We start from the raw sequence: 26,715 nt of genomic DNA on the forward strand, positions 1-26,715 counted from the left end.
TTCATAGTGTACAATACTTATGATATGCCACTGCAATCTTTGCTATTTAAGATTTTTTTATTTTAAATTTTATTTAAAATGTTTGCACCAACATTCATGAGGGAATTAGCCTTTAGTTTTCCTTCTGGTTTGACTGTCCCTGCTTTCGGTATTTGAATCATAGAAGGAATTTGGTAGGACTTCATCTTTCCTGCTTTCTCCCCAATTTGTATAGTATTAGAGTTACGACTTCTTTAAATGTTGATAGAATTTATGAAGTAGGCAATTTTTGAAACTAGTCTCCCCAACAAATACTTTCGCTGTGAGTTAGAAGAGAACATCTTTTAAGCAAGGGTTTTTTCAGTATTTGTTAATGTCGAATTGTATTCACTAAAGATAGTTCTAATTTTCTCGATTAGTATTTCGCTTAGATTTTGGTAAATTCATCTGATTAAAATATTTTCTTTACATGAGATTGACTGTTTACTTAGACTGGCGTGTTTTAGGGAATCTTTTAGTGGAAACTGCAGCAAGAAATTGGAGCACAGCGTTTTCCGCTGCGGCCAGCTGCTCCTCCCAGCCCAGTTCACCAGGCCGGCTGGCTCCGCCTCCACGCCCCCCTCGGGTCCCCCTCCCCCGCGCGCCTTCTCGGAGGCCTGCTCCGTCTACCAAGATGGAGGGAGCGCCGCCATCCGCTCCTCTCCTGCTGCTGGTGCTGCTGCTTCTGCTTCCCTTGCTCCAAGCTCCCGGGCGGCTCTTGGCTGGCGCCTCGGAGCCGCCATCAGCTGCTTCGTTCACCCAGGTAGCGAGCGGGCGGGCGCGGACAGCTCGGCAGGGAACCGTGTACTAGCTGGGGTAGTGGTCCCAGCGCTGGGCGTTCGGGGAACGTCTCTGGGGACACTGTCCAGGCACAGAGGGCCGTGATGACTCCGCTGGGGACCTGACAGCCCCGGCTTCCCCTCTCACAACTAAGTGAGGAGTCAGAGCCAGTGCTGGGGGTCGGGGAGAGAGCGGGGCAGGAGAGGTGGAGGAGCGGGGTCTGGGGCTTCGGAGCAGCCCTGGTTGGGGCGAGAGGGGGCAAGGGCAAGGGCACGGGCACGGGCACGAGGTGAAGAGTTGAGGGAGCTAGTTAGAGCAAGCGAGAAAGGACTATTTCCGGTTAAGTTTTACGATTAAACCTGTTGCTCCCTGGAGCTGCCTAACTTCTCTCTTCTCTAGGGCTTTACCAGAGCGAAAAATAAATCTCCAGTCACTTTAATATTTCATAATGGCGCCTTCCGGGGCAGAGCTGGGGCGATTAGCTGCTGGAAGTTTGTGTTTATCAAGCTAGGAAATCTGAAAGTTGCCTAATGACTGGCAGCTGCGTTCCTGGAAAGGGAGAATGATACAGAGGATCAGCTCTAAGGGTGCTGGGGGGCAGCATCCACCCATGTTGTATTACCAGCCTACGAACAGGGTCGGAAGATGGTCAAAATCCCAGTGAACAATTTCCTGAACTTCCTTTGCCTATGCCAGATTTTTTCAATGACCATTTGAGGCCACTGCTGCCTGTCCAATGGCATTTCGGATGGTAGGGATAAGGAAAGGTTTCAAAATGGAAGACGCCACCCTAGTAGCCTTTTTTTTTTTTCATTGCAAGTCCTAAGAGTTCAGTGCCAGCAGAATCTTGAGAAAATAGGTGTGTCTGGAACTGGTAAGCATAAATTTAGTCATTGACAGTACAGAGGACCTGGCCTCAGTCATGCCAACCTTTTTAGTTAAGAAATTATTTACCACTCTAGGATAGGAAAAAGAAAAAAAGAGCCTTTCAATTCTGCTGGGGCATTCCAGTAAGTCACCACATAGAATAATTGAAAACATTCGTGTCTTCCAAAATAATAGGAGATAATTTCATTTTGGCTGCTGACTTTAAATCCAGTGATTGAGCTCTTGAGATTTCATCATTCCTGGTTATTGCATGATCTTTTCTCCCCACCCCAGTTTTAGAAAGATTCTTATCTAGACCTGGAATTTCATTGCTTTTTGCACAAATGGTGATGAAACTGGAGAGTCTAGGATCTGTGATGCCGTTATTAGTAAGTCCTTTGGAACTGAACCAGGAAAAGCTATGAAATTTTTTTAAGAACAGTGTTGTTCCTAGGGCAGTAAGGTGGCACAGTGGATGAGAGCAATGGCCTGGGAATGAGGAAAACTCATCTTCCTTAGTTCAAATCTGGCCTCAGACATGGTTGATCCCAGGCAAGTTAGAGCACCCTGTTTGCCTCAGTTTCCTCATCCCTATAAGGAGCTAGAAAAGGAAATAGTGAACCATTCTGGTCTCTTTGCCAAGAAAATCCCAAAATGAAGTCACTAAGAGTCAGACATTACTGAAATGACTCAAAAATGACAACAAAGTGTTGTTCCTAGCCATACTGGACTATAGGCCTATGAACTCTGATTTTACTCATTCAAGAGGTTATCAGAAACAGAGGCCAGGAAAATAGAATATTAAATAAAGTAAAAATATTTAGTTGTAGCACTTAAAGGAATATACCTTTAACTTTACTATAATTGGGTTATCAGAAGGAGGTGGTTGAAAGAAACTAGACTTCATTTATGCTTGTGCCTCATAATATATGTATACCTTTTTCCAATGGAGTATTCTTGTCTTTAGTCTTGATTCATTGCATTGAGAAAATAGAGGAGGACATTGAGAATGAATAAGGAAGAAGAATAGCATTTAAGAGAACATGCAGTTTCACGTTTTCATTTTACAAGTGAGGGAAGTGAGGCTTAGCAGAATTAAGCAACATAGCCAAATCTGTGGAGAAATGAAAGAGCAGAACTGAGATTCAATTTTGTGCCCTCAAACTCCATTTCTTTGCTTTTCCCACCATGCCCTATGTCAAGAAAACCAGGATTCACAGTAAAGAGACTCCATCCAAGGAGACCCAAAGAACTGGCTCTAATTGGATTTCTGACTCCTTGGCCTGAGGCTCTAAAGAGAGAGATCTGAGTAAGTTGTTAGCCTAGGGAAAGGGGCAGGAGCTGGGGAGCTAGGAGAAATGGGGAAACAGGTCAGAGTGAGAATAGTTCTAGCAGAGGAGTTTTGTGAGCTACCCATGTGGGCCCCAAGGAGCTTACAATTTGATAATGGCAGAGACAAGAAAAAACAAATACATGCAAACTAAACAGGAAATGATTAATTGGAGGAAAGGTGATTGAACTAATAAGGTTTGGAAAAGGCTTCTGTAAAAGGTAGGATTTTCTTTGGGCCTTAAAAGGAAGTCAGAAAAGTCCGTAGTTAGGGGAGTAGGTCAGTCAATGTTTTAGGTATGGGAGAGGGCCAGAGAAAATGCTAGTAGTGGTGTGTCTTGATCCTGGAACACTGTCACTCTTTAGAAGAGTATGTGGTATGAAGGAAGGTGGGAGAAGACAGGAGAGGTAGGAGGGGGATAGGGTATGAAGGTCTTTGAATACCAAACAGAGCATTTTGTACTTTCTCCCAAAGGTGCTAGGGGTCCACCATAGTTCACTGAGCAGAATGGGTGACATGATCAGAGACTGAAAATGAGTAAAAGAATGGTGATGGCAGAGGGATCAGGCTATTAAAGGAGAGGGATGGGATCTTTTGAAAGGGGATTAACGCAAGGTTACTTCATCTCATGAGGCAGGGGTAAAGGTGGAAGGAGTGTCAGAAAGTACCTGAGCAACAGGAGCTGGGCAAGAGGGTAGAAGAGTGAGCTCCCCTCAAGTGGTCTCATTTTCTTCTGTAAAATATGAGACAAGAACCATTCTGGAGGGCAATTTGGAACTATGCGCAAAGGGCGATAAAAGACTGTCTGCCCTTTGATCCAGCCATACCACTGCTGGGTTTGTACCCCAAAGAGATAATAAGGAAAAAGACTTGAACAAGAATATTCATAGCTGTACTCTTTGTGGTGGCCAAAATTGGAAAACGAGGGGATGCCCATCAATTGGGGAATGGCTGAACAAATTGTGGTATATGTTGGTGATGGAATACTATTGTGCTCAAAGGAATAATAAAGTGGAGGAATTCCATGGAGACGGTAAAGACCTCCAGGAAGTGATGCAGAGTGAGAGGAGCAGAACCAGGAGAACATTGTACACAGAGACTGATACACATTGGTACAATTGAACATAATGGACTTCTCCATTAGTGGCGGCGTAATGTCCCTGAACAATCTGCAGGGATCTAGGAGAAAAAACACAATCCACAAGCAGAGGACAAACTGTGGGAGTAAAAACACCGAGGAAAAGCAACTGTTTGACTACAGGGGGGAGGGGATACGACTGAGGAGAGACTCTAAATGAACTCTCTAATGCAAATACCAACAACATGGAAATGGGTTCGAGTCAAGAACACGTGTGATACCCAGTGGAACCTCGAGTCAGCTAGGGGAGAGGTGGGGAGGGGGGGGGGAAGGAAAAGAAAATGATCTTTTGTCTCCAATGAATTATGTTTGGAAATGACCAAATAAAATAAGGTTTAAAATATATATATATATATATATATATGAGACAAGATTCTGAGCTGAGAGAATCTGGGGAGGAGGACCCTGGGAGCCACTATAAAAAAATAGAAAAGTGAGTTGCTAAGGGACAAGTACCATTTATTGCCTCTTTTTGTATCTCCAGCACTTAGCACAGTACCTGGCCCATAGTAGGTGCTTAACTAATGTTATTAATTGGTTGATTGAACCCAAGAAGTAGAATGGTATATAATAAATAGGAAGATGGAAATTTGGGTTCTAGTCTACTCTGCCACTAACTTGTGTGCCACTTGAACCACTCTGGGCCTGTCTCCTTATCTATATCCTTATCTATAAAATCAGAGATTAAGCTAGAGGCTTAGCTGGATAAAAAACCAGGGGAAGAGTTTTGGATTAGGACTTGGGTTCACATCCAGTGTTCTAAACTACAGAAGAAGTCTGAGCAGGAAATATGGAATTTAAGAAAAGAAGAAAGACACCAACACAATATTAGGTTCAGAGAATCTTCCTTGCCTCCACCCACCCACCCCCCAGGGGCTTTTGGCCAGTGCTTTTATTAGCATATCAACACTCATTGATTATCTGATTGAATCAAAAACTTACAGAATGAACTGTGCAGTTGGTTATCAAAGTCATCAATCCAGTTATAACTTGGTTAATAACAAATTTCTATTACGGTCAAAATTCACATTTTTTATGCCTGTAATATTTACTAAGGAAATTGGAAAGATGAAAGAAAGAAGATTCTTGAATGAGAAGTTATCAGGAATACTGGAGGACTGGCAAATCCTCCTACCTATCTACATGGGAGCTTTTGAAATGTCAATTTCAAAGTAGGTTGTAAGGAAATCCAAAGGGTCAGAATGGTCACTGGAGATGTGGAAGTTTGCTAGATAGTCAATTTGGTAGAGACCACACTGATTATTATTTCCATTGAAGGCTTGGGCACTTATTAACCCCGTGAGTTCCTGATATGGTCACAAGAAAATTGCCTTTGCAACAAAATCTTGTTTTATAATGGACCTTGACCTTTACCATGAGACCTCCATGTAGGCATTTCAGCACCCCAAGATTGGTTGGTGCTTATGATCCCTTCACCCTGCTTTGCCACTTAACTACCACCTATGTGACCTTGGACACTTTGTGAACTATAAAGTGCTAGATTGGTGGTGACTATTAATGCTCTTTCTGTCTCTGAAACTCAGTTTCCTCAAATGTAAAATGGATAACCTTAGAAGATCCACTCTCTCTCTCAGTCTATGTCCCTGATTCTCTAAAAGGTTTCTTCTGGCCCTAAAGTACTGTAGATGAGCTTCTCATTCCTGGCCCACTTTCCTGAACTTCCAGTAAAGCAAGGGTTCCAGAAAAGAATAAAAAATGTTTTGTTTAGTTCTTCTTCAGAATGTCAGGTCAGAGATAGGTGAGGGATAACTGAGTCTTTAGATTGAAAATTACTGCAAGATTTTCTTAATCATCCAGAAGAAAGTGAGTTAGATCCTACTCCCAGGCTAAATTGTGCTTAATCCTGGAAACTTTTTTCATAAACACTATCCTGCTATGAAACTAAAACAGGGTGGTAAATTACTAAAAATAAGATTGGAAAATCGTTACCTATAAAACTTGTTTTTAGCATAAACACAAAGCTAAAAGTTAAGAATAATGAAAAAAAAAGGTTCAAAGAATAGCTTGTCAAAGTTAACTATATTGGGGAAACATATTAGTCTCCAGGATAGAAGGGGCAAGGAGGGGAAGGGATGGAAAAATCTCTGGGAAATACCAAGATCCATTTAGCAGAATTAAGTTTGATAAATAAGACAGACAGAGCCCTAATGACTTGAGATCAAGTCCCATCTCTCTTTTTTTTTTAACCTTTACCTTCTGTCTTAGAATCAATACTGTATATTGGTTCCAAGGCAGAAGAGCAGTACTGACTAGGCAATGGGGTTAAGTAACTTGCCCAGGATCACACAGCTAGGAAGTGTCTGAGGCCAGATTTGAACCCAGGACCTCACCTAGTTGCCCCTTCCCATCTCTTTTAGCAGACTTTGTGTCCCTAGGCAAGAGACTTAATTAACCTTTACCAGCTCCAAACATCTCTTAACACTATAAATTGCAGAAAAGGTGCATATCTAATTTGCTTATTGGTAGGGGGAGGTCTTTCTTCCAAACTCCTAATACTGATAAACTCAAAGGTCGTGGGGGGGCAGGGGGTTAAAAAAAGCAATTCAGATTAAAAGTTTAATATTGAAACGTCAGATCTGATACCTGAGTGAATGTTTGTTTCCTTCTTGCAGAGGGCATTCTGGTTCTAACTTGAGCTTTAGATTTAGACCCATGTATGTATGCTGAGAGAAGGACTATCCCAATCTAAAGAATCTTCAGGTCAACCCCAGAAATTGAGTATAATCTAGGACATGGCCAAAGTTTTAATCTAGGCCTTCTCTAAAAATCAACCTAAATTTGGACTACCTCTGGAATTGACCCAGACTCATTTCTAGAATACCTTTCAGAAATCCCCTATTGATCAAGAAAGAAAAAATCACAGGCTAGAGCTTGGGATAAATGCTGCTTCTTGTTTTGGCAAGAGAACTAATTTTTGCCTTTATATAAATAGGTGGAAGAAAGAGGCCATTTCCATGTAGCCAGTTAACCTATACACCAATCATTTAATTATTTTTTCTTACTATAATCTTTCTGCTGAATAGAAAATTGAGACCATTAAAAAAACAAACAACCTTAGGTGACTTAGTAGGATAAATCACTTAACCCTCAGAGCTGTAGACAGCTCACTAAAACTCTTAAGTTATAAACCTCTAGCCATGGATCATTTTTTAATATTGAGTATAATGAATAAGTATTTATTAAGTGCTTACTAAGTGCCAGTCAGCCAGTTAGTATACATTTATATAGGGCCTCCTATATGCCAAGCACTTAGCTAAGTGTTGCAAAAGGCAAATCTCCACTTTCAAAGACCTTACCATCTTATTGGAGAGATAGCATACAAATAACCAGGTACAAACACTGTATATACAAGATAAATGGGAGATCATCCACAGGGAAGGTGCTAGCAGTACAGGACCTGACAGGCTTCTGAGATTTTAGATTGAAGGAAGCCAGGAGGCAGAGATAAGGAGGGGAAGCCTTCCCGGCTTGGAAAATGCAGTCTGGAGATAAGTACCTGCCAGGAAGCCAAGCTTCTGGATTACCAAGTGCTTGCTAGGAGGAAGAAGACTGGAAAAGGGAGAGGGGAGCCACCTGATGAAAAGCTTTAACTGTAGACTAGAGGATTTTCTGTCGGATCCTGCAGGGGATGGGGAAATGGCACACTCACTTGGGCCAATGAGTAGAAGATGCCCTGGAGTGAGGAGAGACGCGAGGCAGACATCTGTGCCCGTGTCAGGGTGTGGTGGTGTGTGAGAGATGGGACCCAGGGGAAGTCGATGGGCTTTTGGCCACAGATTGATTGGGCTGGGGGGCTGACAGTGGAGGCTGATGCTGAGACATCCAAGAGGCTGCCTAGGTTTTGAGCCTGGGTGACAAGGAGAATCCAGGAACAGTGAACAGCTATGAGAAGATGAGGGGTACGGGAGGGTTTGCAGGGAAAGATGAGTTCAGTTTGGGATGTTACATTTAATACATATGCAGAACAGCCAGTTTAAGATGTCCAACAGGAACCTGGTAAGGCACGATTGGACCTTTGGAGAGAGATTAGAGCAGAAGAGATACATCCAATGATCATTTGCCATGGAAATGAATGTTGAACCCAGGAATGCTGACAAAATCACCAAGTGAGACAGTGAAGTTTAGAGAGGGAAAAAGAGAGAACCCAGCCTGGGGCCTTGAATTAAGAGAAGGAACTTCTCAGGAGCCTGAGAAGGAGCAGCCCCACTGCTTGGAGGAGGGTCAGGAAAGAGGTCAGCAGTTATGGTAAAGAGGGTTTTAAGGGACTGAGAGGAGGGGAATTGCAGGCACTGGCATAGATAGTTTAGCTGAGAAGGGGAAGGAAGGCATGCTGAGATGGTCAGACGGGCTATAGCCATGGTTGTAGGCAACTTTTAGCTACAGTTTATAGAAGTTTCCAAATACAAATCCATAGTTTCCCATGCCATTGGAGTTGCAGGTCCCAATGGGAGGGCGCACATATTTCCCAAACTCCTTTACCAACTACTATAGTAATGTCATTGTTACTTGCAGGACAATATCAAAATTAATGTAACTACCCTGGAAGATGATGGGGAACTCCATGAGAAACAGGTTTGTCCTCTTTTCTGTGTTCTTTTAATATAAGATGCTATTTGTCTGAATTAAATTTATAGGTATCCCTTCCACATCGTAGAGAGGTTAGAGGAAACTTGGAAAATATGTGTAAAAATTTTTGGCCTTCCCTTCTATACCAGAAAGGAAGTTCAGTTTTTTTTCCTTTATTTGGGTATATTTGGTATGTTATTGTAAAATTTGGGTTAAGTTTTTGGTCATAGGCTATATGTAGGTTAATGTTAAAATATCTCTAAATTTCTTGACGTGTCATCTGCTGGCTTTCATGTTCCTTTTACAAACTTTTGTTCATTTTAACTTTAAAAAATAAATTGGATTTGTTTATGATATTAAAAGAAAAATGTTGATATTATATAAAACTATACACAGTGTATGTTTTTCTGTGTTATCTGCTACCTCTTTGTGTTGTCTGCAGTTTCAAAAAATTCCCAAACAATTTCCATTTAATTTTTTTATGTCAACTTGTGATCTTTCAAAACTTTGCTGGAAAGTTGAGATGTGGAAGGGACACCTGTACTTATTTTTCAGTTTTTTAGGTTTTTTTATCCCAAATCATATGTAGTTCTACTATTTTTTTTAAACCCTCATCTTCTGTCTTGGAAATGCTGCTAAGTATCAGTTCCAAGGCAGAAAAGCAGTAAGGGCTAGATGACTAGGATTAAGCAACTTTCCCAGGGTCACACAACTAGGAAGTGTCTGAGGTCACATTCGAATCCAGGACTTCCTGACTCTGGGTCTGACTCTCTGTCCACTGAGCCACCTAGCTGCCCCTGCCCCTTCTATTTTTTATTTATAATAAAAATCTTTATAAGATTTTGCCATCATCAATAAATTGTCAGAATTAATGTAAACTTTGTGTTTTATTTTAAGGTTGTTCTTAATATTATTTATGAAAATGGACAGATATATGTAAATGACTTCCCCTTAAAGAGTGGTGTAACCCGAATAAGGGGTGAGGCCTTCATAGGTGAGTACCACTAGATTATTTCTACACTGGCTCTGTTGTAATGGTTCAAAATAAAGAACTCTTGGGTTTATTTTTTCAAATGCAAGTTAATAGCATAGATTATAATAGGAATAAATAGTATCTATAGTTGTTTATAGCTTTAGTGCTTCATCTTCAGTGCTGCCTATACCTGGCATTGTACATTGTTTTTCTTAAAATGCAGGTCTTGCATTTGAGGTTGGACCTTATGAAGCTGCATTTAAGGTAGGTCAGTGTCAAATTAGTGATGATACAATTAGTAAATGAAATAACCATGCAAACCAAGAAAAATAGTAAACCTGCTACTGAACTACTTTTGTGTTCTTGGGCAAGTCATTCAACCTCCAAACCTTATTTTGACAGCTATAAAATGGTTGGAATAGATGATTTTTTTAATAGTCCCTTTAGCTCTAAATTTATAATATGATTCTATTACGTAGAGAGAAAATTCACATACCTCTTTTCATTTCCTGAATGTGAGACATTTCTGAAAAGACATCCATTTGTCAACAAACTATAAAACAGCAAAAATATTTTTTTTCAGTCTGGTTATAATTCATGTGCAGTGTCATGCTTCCTTTAGAAGTTTGCCATTTTCTTTATAGCTTTTTTTTTAAACTAAAAGTTTCACTCTTTCCCTCTCTGCTGACTCTCCCCTCCAGCTACAAACCTGTCCAGATCTCCTCAGTTTTTAAAAAAATATATATATCCCATAATCTTCCCAAGCTCTCATCTTTTTCTCCTTAACATTCACTGTCAAGACTTCTGGAAAATAGTCTTTACTCTACTCATTGCTTTTTCCATTCCCCTGTCACCTGCAATCAGGTTTCTTTCCAGAACTTTCTCTACTGGAAAGTCATTAATGACATCCTGATTGCCTGATCCAGTGACCTCTTCCTCTCTGATCACTATATTCATGCTCTTGACCTCTCTGTTGTTGGTATTCTTGTTCCTTCTTGGCTTCTGTGACACTATTTTCTCCTGATGGTTCTACCTCTCAGATCACTCCTTCATTGACTTTCCTATTCCTGTACCTCTATCCTCCCCCCATCAGGATATCTTCCAAGGTAAATGTCATTAACTCTTCTTTTTTTCCCTTGCTGTTTTCTTCTTTGGCCATCTCATCTACTCTCATAGCTTCAATCACTGCCTCCACATATACTTGACTTTTTTCCATGTGCTCTGTGATCCAATGGCATTTTGTCCAAATCCTTGCTGTTCTTTGTACATGACAACCATCTCCTGAATCTGTGGCTTATTTCCAGGCCTGCGATACCCTTCCTCCTCATCTCTGCCTCTTGGCTTCCTTTAGGGACTCAGTTAAAATCCTGCTTTCTGCAAAAAAGCTTTCCTAGTCTTCCTTAATGCTAGTGCCTTCCCTCTACCTTGTATATCTCTCTTATATGTATAATTATTTGCAGGTTGCCTCCCCCATTAAAATGTAAACTCCTTGGGGGCAGCTGGGTAGCTCAGTGGATTGAGAGCCAGGCCTAGAGACGGGAGGTCCTAGGTTCAAATCTGGCCTCAGACACTTCCCAGCTGTGTGACCCTGGGCAAGTCACTTGACCCCCATTGCCTAGCCCTTACTACTCTTCTGCCTTGAAGCCAATACACAGTATTGACTCCAAGACGGAAGGTAAGGGTTTTTTAAAAAAAAAATTTTTTTTTTTAATGTAAACTCCTTGAAGGCAGGGGCTACTTATGCCTTTCTTTGTATCCCCAGGGCTTACTTGATACAGTTTTTGGAGCATAGTAGGCCCTTAATAAATGCATGTTGACAGAGTTATGCAGTCAGCTCTCTGATCTATAGATCTATTTGTTGTCTTCTGAGATAAAAGTGCCTGGGCAGTGTCTCCACCTAGATGTTTCACAGACAACTCAAATGCAACATATCCAAAGTTGAGTTTCTTCCAAACCCTGCTTCTCTTAATTTCCCAATTTCTTTTGTGAATACCATCCTCCTCCCAATCATCCATCCTGGAAACCTCTGTGCAATCTTTGATGCCTCCTTCCTGCTCACCACCCACATCCAATCTTGTCCCTTCTACTTCTTCATAATCTCTAGACCTTTTTCCTTCTCAGTTCTTTGTTCTATGACCCGGTTCAGGTCCTCATTTCCTCACCATTGTTTTGTTGTAATAAGCTCCTAATTGGTCCCCCTTAACTCCTGTCTTTCTCTACTTCCTGTCTATCTTTCACATAGCTGCCAAAGTCATTTTTCTAATGTATAGGTCCAATCATATAATTTCCCTGCTAAAACCTATGGTTACTCAATATTGCATGCAGAATAAAATATATGTTCCTTAAGCTGGTATTTAAGCCAGTCTCTAATTTGGCTTCTACTTAGCTTGCCATTCAAGTTTTATGCTGGTTGCCTCTTTGTCCATTATTCCATCCAAACTGGTTTCCCCAGTCTGGTCCTGCCTTCTTACAGTTCTGTTCACACATCCCTGCACCTGGAGCATATATTCAGAACACTTCTTGGCTCCTGAAATAACAGCTTCACATCTTTCAAGACCTAACTTTGGGCCACCTTTTCAGTCTCTACCCTCCAAACAAAAGTAGTCCCTCTGCCTTCAAACAAAGTACTTGTGTCTCTGTTAGAGTTCTCTTAGGGACATAAATCTTATTCTGTGACACATTGTAGTCATTTTCATACAAATTCTTTCCAGCCTAGATTATAAGCTCTGTCAGGAAAAAGACCAATTCCTTTTCATCCTATATGCAAGGCACTTACTGATTGTTTATTGGGTTGTGGGGTGAGGGGGAAGGAATATTTTGGATTTCAGCCTAGCATAGGTATGGTGTAAATCTCTACTTTTTTCCCTTGAGCTGGCTCACTCATAACTAACACTCATTAACCCATACTCACACTAGCAGTTCTCAGAAAGGCACTTGTCACTTTTGCTTTTGAGTCTCCACAGGTGTGCTTTCCAATGATATATAAAAGCAGCCCCCAATGACACCATTAACTCTTAAACAAGACAAAAGCAATAATACAGTGTAAAGTTATACCATAAATTACTCAGTATAGAGCAAGAGGAAAATGTTATATTTACTCAGTAAACGGTAATAGAAGACAAAAACAGGAATAATTATCTTGTGCCCTTCATTTTGAAGAAGACTGATGACATTCAAAGTTTGCTATCCTAACTTGCTGATGAATTGGATTAAAAGGGGCAGTGTTGCACAAAGTCACCAGCCTCACTCTCTCTTCCAGAGTCATCAAAGTCCAGTGGCAAGACAAAAGTCAGGATGGCTGGGGATGGCTTGGCCTAGGATGCAGTGGATGACCTTAACATTTTCAGTGTCTGACCAATCTCTAAGTGCTCCACAGTGCTTGCTTCAGGTGCTTTCCTGGCCATTGCAACAAATCATTCTCATCTCCCATGCTTGAGGTGGACATCCTCCTGACTCACCCATGGGTTGGAGGCCTTTGGTTACCCTCCACCTGGTTTAACCCACCAGCCAAGATGGTTTTTACAGCCGTGTGGCTACTGTGCATGCTACAGCTTCTTGGAGCCCCAGGTGAGAGTTGGGTGAAAAGGTGAATAGAATTATATTTACTCAATAGAAGACCAGAGCAAGAAAAATTAAAATAACCTACCCATGGACTTTGGTGACAATCTTCCCCCAATATACAGTATTCATACAGTTCTGAGAACATACCTATGGAAACCTATACAGTAGGAAGGTACATATATCAACATTGTACTTGTTTGGTGACAAGCAGTTTTCTTAAGTCAGAGATCTGCAATAAAACAGATACAAAACCTATAATTTTCCTCTCCTTAAAATGAGTGCTGATAGTAGAGGACAGCAGAGGAAAGCACCACCTCTATAGAAGACCCTGGAGAAGAGTGAAGCCTGAGAGCCCTCCCCATTCCCTGGAGCCTCTAATTTAGCTGGAAGCCTCTTGTGTATTCTGCCTCCAACTTCTTTTGTGTTTCTTCCTATAACTGCTTCTTTGGCTGCCTGTCTTCTCCATGCCTCAAATCAGAGCCTTCTGGTAGTGGGTCAGTGACTTGTCTTTGCTCTAAGATATATTAACCTGTCAGATGTCTTCTTGTAATCTTCCCAGGGTCCTCAAACGGTGATTTCATTTAGAGTTCTTTAGTTATAAACTTCAAACCCTAAAGAGTAATCACATGCCAATGAATGGGCATTCTGAATAGCATTTTTACCTGAATGGTAATTCTTTATCTGGTCTTCAGAACAGTGTATATCCATAGTCAGCATTTTATCTGACAGATGGTTTCTTCACACAAACTGGTTTGTTTGTGGTTGGTTTCTTCTGTCTGCTTTCTGACAAGTCAATCTTACATTGACTTGTGGATCTAGAACTGAGAGGACCATAGAAAACATTTAATTCAAACCCTTTCTTTTAGAGGTCAGGAATCTCAGAGCCAGAGAGGAGAATGACTCTGTCCAAGTCACACATTCTGGAACAGAGCCACAATTCTAAACTAGACTCTCGCACTCAAATTCAGTAACTAGCATTTAGCAAAGTGCTTCACAAATATTATTTCATGTATCCTCATGACAGCTCTGATAGGTAGATGTTATTATTTTCCTTATATTGCAGGTAGGAAATTGAGGCAAAGCGAGGTTTTGATTTGTCCAGGATCACAGAGTGAGTGAGTGGATCAGAGATTTGAATGTAGGTCTTCCTTCCTCCAGGTAGCGCTCTCTCCTCATATATTATACTTTAAGAAGGTCGGAGGTACAGGATAAATGAAAGATTCTGGGAATAAAGTGTTCACAAATCAGGACTATGCTTTCAATTATACAGAACCAGTTTCTAATTTTTAGCCAAGCTACATGCTGCCTTTTGCTAACAAATTAAAAATTCATTAATGGAGCCCATAGCCATTTACAATATTCCCAGCAGTGCTGTGGAAGATACCAAGATGAATGAAACATAGTTCATGACCTTAGAGAATGCATAGCAGAGTAGAAAAAATAAGATGTGCACAAGAAATTACAAGACCGACTGTGATCAGTGTCCCAAGAGAGGGAGCAATGAGGATTTTTACTATCTGGAGAAGGGAGAGAACTCTTCAGGATAAGGACCAAGGATTAGAAGGGCTTCCTAGTCAGCTAGCATTGATGAAGCATCTCCTCTATGCTAGTTCCTGTGCCAAATGCTGAGGATACAAAAAAGACCAAAAATAAAACCCCACCACAAATTCCTGCTCTCCGAGGGGCTCACAGATGTCGGAGGCTGAGGAGACTGTGAGGACATCTGTAGGGGCCTCTACCCTCTATGATCACCACAGGTCTTTGTGCTATCTCCAAGATGGGGAAGGATGCTCTGCCACCTCCCCATTCATGGGGGCCTTCTCTGCCTAGGTGTTGGCAGGGCTTTTCCTCTCACCAAAGGGCCAAGCACTATATGGGCACAGAAAAAGGTGCCTCTAAGTTTGTATAGGGAAGTAACTGAAGATTGGGCTGGGACTGTCTTGTGAATGATCTTGCACCCCAGGCTGAGGAGCCAGGAAGAGCCACTGATAACTTTTAAACAGGAAAGTGGCCTCATCAGAGAGAACTGTGCTTTAGGAAAATTATTGTTCAGTCGTCTGACTCCGTGACCCCATTTGGGGTTTTCTTGGCAGAAATACTGGAGTGCTTCATCATTGCCTTCTCCAACTCATTTCAGAGGTGAGAAAACAGAAGCCAGCAGCTTTAAGTGACCTGCCCAAGGTCACACAGCTAGTAAATGTCTGAGGCTAGACTTGAACTCGCTAAGAGGAGTCTTCCTAACTTCAGGCCCAGCACCATCCCCTGCACCACCTCATGGTCTTAGGAAAATTAGTATGGAGGACTGATGGAGCTAGATGGATGAGGCAAGTACAGAGAACACTTAAAAGGATATTGAAGTCATAAACTAGGGTTGTGGCCATAGAGTAGAACAGGAATGGGCCAGATTTATGTGGAGGATGGGAGAAACCAGAGATAATCCTGGCATCTGGCTGGTGGTGGTTCCATGAACAGAAATAGGAAAGTCAAGAGTAGGAACTCTCTCAGGATGGGGGGGAAGAGGGCTCAGTTTTACAAGTTTGCATGGATTTTCAAGAGGCAGCTCCAAGTGCATGGCAGAATGAGTTCAAGAAAGAAGTTGGGGATGGAGATATAAACCTGTTTACCATCTATACAGAGACATGGTTAGAGCCTTAGAGGCAGAGGAGATTGCAGTGGGAGAAACCAGTTCTTCCAGGAGTGCTTCTAAAAATATATGTCATGGTATTTATTGAAATCACATGCTTAGGCACAATCCTAGCTGACTGAAGAGGTGGACCAAAGGTTCTAGAACTGGATCAGATTGAGCTACATTCTATCTGTTACATGAACAAATGCACATCTTTATTCCTGTTTAATCCCTTAGCTGACAATGGTCACATAAAGGCAGCAGAGTATAGTGAATAGAGTACTGGTCTTGCAGTCAAAAGACGTAGGTTCAAATCCTGCCTCCAACACTTAATAGCTGTGTGATGACCCTGGGCAATCTCTTCAAGCCAGTCTCCATTTGGAAAGAAAAATGAGAATAATAGTAGCACCTGTGTCAGAGGCTTATTTTAAGGATCAAGTTAGACATAAGGTGCTTTGCAAACCTTAAAGTGCTACAAAAGTGTCATCGTTTTCATCATCATTTGGGGAACAGAAAATAAGTGATAGGACTTCTTTTGCTGCAGACCATCTTGTGTGCATTGTTTTGGGGTCTTTTGTAGGATGCTCCAGCAGTCAAAGATGTTCTGTCATTAGAGCCTTACCTGGTTGCCTTCCAAACCATTTGCTGCTGCCGCCTCGTCTCACCTTTGCAGCTGATGGGCATTATTGTTAGAGAGGAGTTTGTGATTAGCAACTTGACATCACTGCTTTGGGTAATGAGCAGACTTGAGACTATTCAAAAAATAGTTTCTTCTTAGGAAAAAATTGGGGATACCTAGACGCCATTACTGTGTTGGGGCTCCTTTGCATCACTGGAATGAATTTACTTTATTTGAAGTCAAGTAATATTCAGGGTTCTTTCTCAAGTGCTCTAAAGATATGCCTTACTGCGATTGACACTTTATTTTCACCTTACATAATGAGATGATGAAAATTGGAGGTGTTCCTTGGGTGGCATCATTTCATAGAAGCTCCATACTATCCAGCATTTATTTTTATTTCAAAAAATCATGTAAGTAGCTATAAGACCTCATAACAATTTTATCAATGCTATTGTAAATTTGCAACAGCAGTGAGGATAGGGGGATGAAAAAGCAAAGGCAGGAGAGAGGATACAATATTGGCTGTTCTGCTCTATGTAAATGTCATTAAATTAAGAGAAATTACTTTTCTGATTATTTCTGTTTAACAAGCTTATTTCTTTTTGATAGTGGAGGATGAAAATTTGGAAAACCTAAAGGTCAAAGGATATTTTGGAACTGTCAGCATACGGATATTAGTTCATCAATGGCCTCTGGCATCCAGTTCCAATGTACAAATGATTGCCATTCAAGAAGAGGTAGTAGACATTGATGGGAAAAAAGTAAGAGAGCATACTTCTGTATTTCAAACTTAGTAATTACCAAAAAAGTTATAAACAATTGTGCCATGAGTTTTCTGTATTTTAGATCGTGTTTTCTTCTATCATATTTCTGACTTTGTTTGGAAAAAAAGTATTTAAGAGTTGATATTAGTGTCAGCTGGGTAGCTCAGTAGATTGAGAGCCAGGCCTAAAGATGGGAAATCCTAGGTTCAGATCTAGCCTCAGACACTTCCCAGATGTGTGACCCTGGGCAAGTTACTTAACCCCTTTTGCCTAGCCCTTACTGCTCTTCTGCCTTGGAGCCAATACACAGTATTGATTCTAAGGTGGAAGGTAAGGGTTTAAAAAAAAGGGGGTTGCTATTCAGTAGTCATAAAGGAGCCCTACAAATCCCCTAATATTTTGGAGTTTTCATTTTACCTTTTTTAAATTTTGAATTATTTAGCATAAAAACAATCAATCACATTCATATGTGTTCATTTACGAATACTACTAGAGGGAAGAATTGAAGCAATTAGACTTGTTTTTCATTTCTGCTACCTAGCTATGTCTCTATAACATGAATTAAATAGAACTAAAAGTAGGACCTACAAAAGACAGTGCAAAATGTGGCAAGATTGGAAATTTTTCCCCAACTTGGAAAAAAATTATTACTCTAGGTCATGTCAATAGTTGGGAACCTACAGAAAGATTAGACAGGAAAATGGGGTTTCAGTTTATGTATGAACCAATGTCATTTAAAATAAAGAATTGGTTATTTTATCTTTCACAGGCTCAACAAAAAGTTGTCATTGAAGTTGGTATTTTAGTGAAAAACCACAGAGTCCACCGACGTTCAAATTACACTGTTCCTTTAGAGGAAAGCATACTGTATTCTATTCCCAGAGACAATGACGTTTTCTTTACATTTCCTCATCTCTCACAAAAAGGTAACCACACATACACACAAACTCAGTATGAATTAAAAAAAATACCTTAATGAATAATCATTTGAGTATTAGAATGTTTTAGTGTCTTACTTAAGTGCTTTAATGTATCAGTGATCTTATATGGTATGAATTCCCTTTCTATTAATCAGGTAATACCTTCATAGATGGTTTGGATTGCAACCCGTTCATACGGATAATGGTCATTCTGATTGTGTCTACATTTTTCCATAAATCCTCTCTGAACTGAAAAACCCATTCTGTGCCTTGGAGATGATCCTCTTCTTTTTCATTTTAATGTTTATTTTTTTAAATACCATAATTATCTTCCAATAGATCCTCCCTTCCTCACAGAAACTTATCTACCTTATTATAACAAAGAAAAAGTTAAGTGAAACTTAACTGATGAACATTTGGCATCCGTAGGTTCCTCCAGTCCAAAGAGGAGGAAGAAGATATGCTTCATTTGTTTTCACAATTGAACTGTCATGCTCTTGCCTTTTGAGAGTAGCTGGCCCACTGACTTTTCCAGTAAAGCATGTTCTCAGTACTGTGTGCCTGCCTTTCCACTGATATCTAAGTCTCTTAAATCCCTTGGTTCTTCTGAGATCATGATGTGCCATCATTTGCAGCCAGTGATGTTGAGTCAGTTTGAGATCTTTGAAAGTACAGGAGACTTTCCTACAAGTCATCCAGCCTGAGCTCTTTATAATTGCTGATAGATATTTTTAGTCCCAAAAACATTATTAGGAAATAAGCTTCTTTCAGGAAGCCCTTTGTGTTGTTTTGGATTTATGGGAATCTCTTTTGAGATGTTGGGCAATACAGGGCAGGGAAGAGTGCTGCCTGGAGTCAAGAGAACCCAACCCCAAATACTCCCTCTTGTGCTTATTCTTGGCATCACTTAACCTCCCAAGGCCTCAGTCTCTTTTCTGTAAAATAGGGAGGTAGATGGCTTCTGAGATCCCTTCCAGCTCTAGATTTAGAGCCATTCTATTGTCTGGTAGAGCTTTTTTTTTTAACCCTTAACTTCTATTTTAGGATTAATATGACATATTGCTTCTAAGGTAGAAGAGCAATAAGGGCTAGGCAATGAGGATTTAAGGGACTTACTTGCCCAGGGTCACACAGCTAGGGAAGTATCTGAAGTCAAGTTTGAACCCAAGACCTCCTGTCTGGGTCTGGCTCTATCCACTGCGTCAACCAGCTACCCCTGGTAGATCTCTTCTGCCATAATTGTCTATACTCTTAAGTAGAACATTAAGTATGTTTTGTTTTTAAAGTTCTCTTTAAAGGGGAAACTACTTTGCTTTTAGTAGAAATCTTTGTTACTTCAGTTAAAATTTATTTTTGCTTGTTTCCCTATAGATTTATTTTTTTAAAACCCTTACCCCTTCTTATAATTGATACTTAGTATTGGTTCCAAGGCTGAAGAGCAGTTAAGGGCTAGGCAAATGGCATTAAGTGACTTTCCCAGTCACAGTGCTATGAAGTGTCTGAGGTCAAATTTGAATCCAAGACCTCCCATGTCAAATTTGAATCCAAGACCTCCCATCTCCAGATCTGGGGCTCTCCATAGTTTTCTTAAAGAATCTAAGATAAACCTCATTTTCTCTTCAGGAAGGGATTTTTCTTTTAGGAATGCTCATTCTAAGAAATCTAGATAATTAGGCTTTTGAAGTTGCTTTCTGTAGTACTGACTTTTATGGCCTCAATCTTGATCCATTTCCTGACCTTAAAGTTAGTGGTAGAGAGCTAGAAGCGTTAACTTTGTTCTTCTGCTTCAATAGATAGCCCTAGTGCATTGCAGACAACTAGCCAGTACCTTGTCAGGAATGTGGAAACAACCATAAATGAAGACCCATTGCCCGACAAGTTACCCGAAACTCCACTTCGAGCAGAGCCTCCATCTTCATATAAGGTAACTCTCGGTATCTCCGAATGTCTTTCAAGCATAGACCCATGTGAGAAAAAAGGATGAGCCTGAGGGTTGGAGCCCTACAGGTCCCTTAATATAGAAATCTGTGTGATTTGATGTGAAAGCTTGATTCTTTGCCTGGACCTGTGATATCAACACTGTAAAAAGCTCCAGGGGAAGACCAGGCGGCTAGCTGGCACAATGAGGAAGACTCCTTTTCCCCCCAAGTTCAGATCTGGCCTGACGCTTTTTTAAAGTTTATTTATTTTCCAGATTATACATGTTGGTATAGTTTTCAATAATTGTTTTCTGACATTTTGCACTTGGTGTTACTCTCCCTTTCACCATCCATATTTCCTCCTGTTGTGAATCACTTACACTAGAGAAAAATTCATGGAGGAAATAAAGTGAGAAATGACCTGCTTCAGGCTGCATTCAGACCCTGTCTGTTCCTTCCATGGCACCGAAGAGCCCTGGATCTTTATATTGCTCATAATACTGAAGTCATTCACACTGGAGCATCATACTACTGTGGTCACTGTGTACAATGTTCTCCTGGTTCCGCTCACTTTCTTTGCATCTCTTCATAGAAATCTTCCCAGGTTTTTATTTTTGTGATCTTGTTCATCATTTCTTATGGCATAACAGTGTTCCACTGTAATCAGATACCACAACTTATTCAGCCATTCCCCAAAAGATTCATTTTCCAGGTCTCTGCTACTACCAAAAGAACAATATTTTTGTATAAGTAGGTTCTTTTCCTCTACCTTTGATCTTTTCAGGATCTAGCAGTGGTGTTACCAGATCAAATGGCATGCACACTTTGATGGTCCCTTGGCATGGTCCCAAATTGTTCTCCAGAATGGCTATTTCAATTGGCCTCAAAACACCCTAATTAGCTGTGTGACCCTATTTGCCTCAGTTTCTCATCTGTAAAATGAGCTGGAGAAGAAAATGGCAAACCATTTCAGAATCTTCGGCAAGAAAGTCCCAAATGGAGTCACAAAACAACTGCACAATAACCTGGGGAAGAACTTCTACCAATAAAGGCAGCTAAGCAATACAGTGGGTAGTGTGCTGAATCTGGGTTCAGGAGAAATGGGGTTCAACTCCCTTCTCATTGGACATTTCACTTACGAAATGGGGATGATAACAACAGCACTTAAGTTTCCAGGATAGTTGTGAGAATCACAGTGCACATATTAAATACTTATTTCCTTCCTTGATTGGTGCAGTTATAGTAGAGACAAGGCCCACAATTGTTACAATACCACAGCTTTTCAGCCATTCCCTAATTGGTGGGCATGACCTTTGATTGCAATTTTCTTTTTATGTTTTAATTTCATTAAGACCAGGAAAATTGTTTTGATTGTGATTGATTGTTCCCTCTAATATTACTAATATTATCCTCCTTAACCTTTCATCCCCAGCTTGTTTCCTGATTGTTTAATATACTTTTATGCCAAATTTTTGTCCTTTGTCCATTTCAGAAAACTGAGGCTCCTCTAATGTCGACTTTTCCCCTCTTCATGTTTGTATATTCTTGCATACCCCAAATTATAAGAAATAGCAAATCCCACTCTTGCAGGCTATGGATTATTTCTGGTTGTTTTTGAAAGCCTAGCCTGATCTGGCATCCTCTCCTGTCACCCTCAGGATCTGGGCTATATTTGCAGCTCTTAAATGGAAGAAGTCACTTACTGTACCTTGTCATTGGATTTCTCAATCATTATTTGGCCTGCTGTAAATTTCAAGGTTTTTCTTTGCTAGAGTTGGTAGTTGGGAGCTGGGTGGTATGTATGCCTCTGCTCAGGTGGCCAAGATAGCAGAAAGTCTAAATATGCTGAATTTGAACTTATCAAGGGGAGAGGGAAGAGTCAGGAAAAAAGCTATGGTCACAAAAATAGAAGCAGGAGGGTGATGTTATGATAGAAAAAGGGGAGGTAGGAGTGTCAAAGATGTCTTCAAAAACGCTAACTGCTGCAGAGAGAGATTAAGGAAGAGAATGACTGAAAAGGAGAGTATATTTGAAAATAGCCATTGAGAGGCAGTTTTAGTGATGAATGCAGTACTCAAGTTGCAAGAGAATAAGGATTCAGTATATTTTAAGAAAGTAAAAGAAATTACTTTGAAATTTTTAAAGTTTCATAGTGGAGGTGGGGGGGGGGGTTGAAATTTTAACTTGAAGTAGGGATCCTATGAATTAAAATACCCAAGAAAAGGTTAGAGGATATATGAACACATTTGTAGAGTTTGTTGGAAAGCCAAGGGAGAGAAAAACTGGAAATGTCCTAGAAAAGTTAGAATATAGGATCAAAGTAGAATCAGTTTTTACAAAGAGAAGCATTTCCTTCTGGGAGGTGGACAAAGGTAGAAATCTTTTTGAGATTATTACAGGAATGAGTTGTTAAAGCAGGACAGGTCAGAATGGTGGTCATCTGCAGAATGAACCTGGGGGAAAAAGGTAAATACTTAATAAATTTTAGTATTAACTGGATATAAGAAATTTGGGGTCGGGGGGGTGGGGGTAAGGATTTCAGAGCATTAGCCAGAGACTAGTTTCATATTGAATTTGTACTGGGTAAAATCAATATGCTTTTGTAAAAGACCCTTATCGTCAATGGCCAGCTAACCAGGGAACAGAAACATAAGATGAAAAATCTATTTTGAGTTAAGTCTACCATCTTTAAAGCTTACACATTATACATTTTAACTTGTCTTTTTTTTTTTTAAGGTAATTTGCCAGTTGATGGAGGATTTCAGAAAATATATATGTAAATTCTGGATCAATATTTTCCCAGTACTTTTTATGTTTATGAATATCATGGTGCTTGGAATTATAGGAGCAGCTATAGTTATAGCCATCTTGAAGGTGCTTTTCCCTCATTATGAATCCAAGTAAGTAATAATCATTTTTAATGAAAATTAGCACTCCAGCTTTTCTTTTTCTCCCTGCCACTCCACTTTGTCATTTAGGTTCAGGAACACTCAGTAAATCTTTCTCCCTAATTAAAGGAGAACCCTGAAAACATAGGCCATGTTTTCCCAAGTTTCTCAGCATAATTGACCTGCTCATTTCAGCCTTCTTGCTAATAAAAATGGATCTTCATGAAGATGGTCAGTGTTATTAACATAGTAACACCTTGTCAGCCAGCCTTGAAATATAGCTTTCTTCATAGCTATATTGAAGCTAGATTCTAGTAGTTTGTTTTAGCTCAAGAAGGAAATTATGATAGCCTACAAACTTGATATACTTCAGTCAATTATATACTATTACCAGTATAATGTATATGTATTCTTATATACTCTATTAATAGGTACTTGTTATACTAATATAATATGAACCATTAATAGTCAATTTATGAAAAGCTAAATTTAAGTCTCCAGATTAAACACTTTTTAACTTTTTTTGTATAAAATTTAAATTTCAGTAAAGACCCTTGAGGTACATTATTACTTCACTGTATCTAGACCATAGCCACTCAGCAGAATCCAAATGGATCAAGTACTATACTACTAGTATGGCATAATACCTAGTAGCATAGTATATGAGAATGTTATTAACAAAAAGGAAGTATTTTAAAATAAAATGCTTTATTGTATAAAATAAAAACACAATCTCTGTGCCCAGAAGGTAAGGATAGCATTCCTTTTTTCTAGGTTAGATAATCTTTCTTCTTAGCCTGTGAGAGTTGCAGGCTCCTACCTCTTTCAGGACTATCCCCTAGGCAGTGATCTTAAAGCCCCACTGGTACTTCACCCCTGCCCCATTTCCTTTGACCAGTACTGTCCGAGCTACCTTCTTTTGTGGAACTGTTATTTTAGGATCTATCAACAAAGTCTATGCCCTTATCTAGTAGGAAAATTTAGTATCTTCTGTATTACATTAAGACAAATCCTTTTTTCAGGGGAATTCTTCACCTGGATAAAGTGGACTACCATAAGTACTACCCTAACATCTCAGAGACAACAGAGGAACCAAAGATTACTCTTGAAGAGAAGATATGTATTTAACACATGCCCCATTTTTCCATTTTGAAACCTGCCACATGGAGCCAAAATTCCCAATCAAAGAAAAGTATAATTTAAATAAAGAATAAAAGTATATTGAAAAACAGTGCCACAACTAAGCTTGGCCTTCTAGGTGAGGTTGGAGAATGAGGATATAGCATTTAACTTGTGAAGTCAGATATGACTTCCTAAAGTATGGCAGAGCGGTAAAGTTAGCCAAATGGAAATCAACAAAAGTAAACAAAGACTTGCCATACCTATATTTGCATACCAAAAAAGACTTTGAGCCAATAATTCTAGGTGCCTTATTAAGAAAATTACATCTATTTTTTTCTTATTGTAATGTACGAGGACTTTAAGCACTTTATGAAAAGCTAAATTTAGGAGGCACTTCCAAAATAACACTTTTAACTATCTGACTTGTATTTTGTATAACATTAATAATTTTGATGAAGAACCTTGAGATGCATTATTACTTCATTGTACTTGGACCAAGGCAACTCAGCAGGATCCAAATGGAATTGTCAAACATTCTTACTGCAGATTAAATCTACTGGGGAGGGAAGGAATTGGGTAAATATACTTAGTGGGTTATGATGGGTCAGAACTTATGCTGGTGACTCATTTCCCACAATATAAATCAGTGACAACATTACTAAATTTCAGTGAACAAACAATACAAAGTTTTAAGATAATCTAGTACTGATGTACTTTGTTTTTACTTAGCTATTCTGACTTTACTTTTAGTGCAATGAATGGACTTAAACACTTAAGTATATTTATTAACACTTATTTCAGTGGAACACCTGAAAATGGAACAAGTTATTTTGAGTCATAAGAAAGTTTACTTAAGCTTTAAAGAATATTAAATAAAAAAGCAATGTTTGTTTTAATGAAATCTACAGAAGATGGCAGTCTACTTATGCTCAAATAGCCAGTCCTAGTTTTATGGGATGATACGTATTTATAAGGAAATTTATTCTATATATTTAGAAGAAAAAATATAAAGGAAATCATTTAAGGTTTTATAACTCATTTGTCAATTCTATATCATTTATAAAATGCTTTTGATTTAAGTCCCCAAATAAGCTTACAATGAGTGTCTGAATAAAACTTTGGAAATAAGTATTTACCTGCCCCTACAGCAAATTTCTTCTCAGGGACATGAAAATAGAGCCAGGTAAGACTCCTGCATATTTCTTCAAATGCTTAATGAAATATGTAAGGTGAGGAAAACCTTCTCTAGCTTTGCAGAGGATCCTGAAAGTAGTAGGAAGGGCACTATAGGTCCTTGTTCAAAGTTATTCCTCTTTGGTTTATCTAAATGAACAAAACTGTTCTTAAAAGTTCCATCCATGAGCACACAAGGCTGGCTCCATTATTACTTGGATTGAAAAGTGGCTGAAATCAGTTCTCTTCCTCTATTAATAGATGAAACAATGTAAAAAGAGGCATCATCTCTTAAGTCTATATGAAGGTATAGCCTCAAATAAGAGTTAATTGTAAAATACTATTAAATAAAAAAAGATTTAATGCAAGAGTTAACAAATTGAGTCAAGTTTCCCTGCAGCTTAAAAAAATTACATTTATTCAGAATCATGAGTTCCTTTTATAATTATCATTATGAAAGTTTAAAAAAATATAGCACTCAGTGCAATGAAATACTACTTTTCATTACTATTGAAACAACTTAAGGCAGGTTTCTCACAGTTTACTTTAAAAAAGAATTTAGCATGATCCAAATTCATATATCCATTTTTCATATCTTTCAATGTCCGCAGCAGATACTGACTTAGAAACCTTTTTTAAAGCCATTCCAAAGTCTTCCATAGTTGTAGGCATATGCATTTCATCTCTGGAAAGATTTCTGATTTCTTCAGGTGTCAAACCTTCAATGCGCCTTCTCATGGCCATCAGGGAAGCATCTCTTTGAAAGAAAGTTAAAAGATTAAATCTTTCACGTGGAGCAAGGGTCTGGTCTTAAAGCTGCAAACAACAAACCCTTTGTTGCTACAATAGAATGTTACAATGGTTATAAGTTATGATCTTACTACCTGTGCAATAAAACAGTATTTGTATTATATACACTTAATATTTCCCATACTTGAAATGCTTCTCTAATGTGCTAAATGACAGAGTCCTGCCTATCTTTCAAGGCCTGGTTCAAATAATGCCTCTTTTACAAAGCTGTCCCTGATCCTTCCCAAGATGGAAATTTTCTCTGAATTCTTGAAGCATGCATGCGCATGTATGTGTGTATATTTCTTCAGCACTTGTGTTTTGTATTATAATTATTGGCATATGTGTCATTTACTATACTAGGCTGTAAGCTCCTAGAGGGCAAGGACCTTGTTTTTTAATCTTTGTATCTATCCCCCTTAGGCGAACTCAGAATAAATGCTTATTAAATAGCTAAAAAATGTTATCAATTTACTTTAAGTTGATCATACCACTTATGTATAGCCTATCTGAAAACATATTGTACACTATTAAAATAGATGCTACATATACCAAAATATTTATAGCTGAATTTTCTGTGGTAACAGAAGTGCAAAGAGGATGCCCATAGGTTGGGGAATGGCTAAATAAAATGTGGC

The 26,715-nt window shown here is 39.4% G+C and overlaps 2 protein-coding genes across 4 annotated transcripts in view; one reads left to right on the forward strand and one right to left on the reverse strand.

Moving 5' to 3' along the window:
• Positions 1 to 604: 604 nt before the first annotated feature.
• On the forward strand, positions 605 to 26,538 carry GINM1 (glycosylated integral membrane protein 1). Of its 2 annotated transcripts, XM_007484707.3 has the most exons (8): positions 605 to 781; positions 8,667 to 8,726; positions 9,618 to 9,714; positions 17,112 to 17,263; positions 18,036 to 18,192; positions 19,980 to 20,110; positions 22,842 to 23,005; positions 24,016 to 26,538. In XM_007484707.3, the coding sequence occupies exons 1-8, from the start codon at positions 653 to 655 to the stop codon at positions 24,119 to 24,121; spliced, it is 996 nt and encodes a 331-aa protein (XP_007484769.3). In that variant the 5' UTR covers positions 605 to 652; the 3' UTR covers positions 24,122 to 26,538. The 2 variants fall into 2 exon arrangements, with proteins under 2 accessions (XP_007484769.3, XP_056674900.1); XM_056818922.1 differs by lacking the exons at positions 605 to 781; positions 8,667 to 8,726 and adding an exon at positions 12,953 to 13,260.
• The window catches only part of KATNA1 (katanin catalytic subunit A1), a 32,731-nt gene continuing 31,699 nt past the window's right edge, over positions 25,684 to 26,715 (reverse strand). For both annotated transcript variants that reach the window (XM_001370854.5, XM_056818921.1), the window contains exon 11: positions 25,684 to 26,045. In XM_001370854.5, coding sequence (XP_001370891.1) covers positions 25,847 to 26,045 — 199 coding nt within the window. In that variant the 3' untranslated portion in view covers positions 25,684 to 25,846. The remainder of the gene's footprint in view (positions 26,046 to 26,715) is intronic.

This window comes from Monodelphis domestica, chromosome 2 (genome assembly GCF_027887165.1).
Source record: "Monodelphis domestica isolate mMonDom1 chromosome 2, mMonDom1.pri, whole genome shotgun sequence".
Classification (NCBI taxonomy): Eukaryota; Metazoa; Chordata; class Mammalia; order Didelphimorphia; family Didelphidae; genus Monodelphis; species Monodelphis domestica.

Excerpts from the sequence above, each read along its gene's own strand:
- GINM1 (XM_007484707.3), top strand. The coding sequence starts at position 653 with ATGGAGGGAGCGCCGCCATCCGCTCCTCTCCTGCTGCTGGTGCTGCTG. Across the intron at positions 8,727-9,617 it reads GGGAACTCCATGAGAAACAG|GTTGTTCTTAATATTATTTA; the intron begins GTTTGTCCTCTT and ends TTTTATTTTAAG. Across the intron at positions 18,193-19,979 it reads TCCTCATCTCTCACAAAAAG|ATAGCCCTAGTGCATTGCAG; the intron begins GTAACCACACAT and ends CTGCTTCAATAG.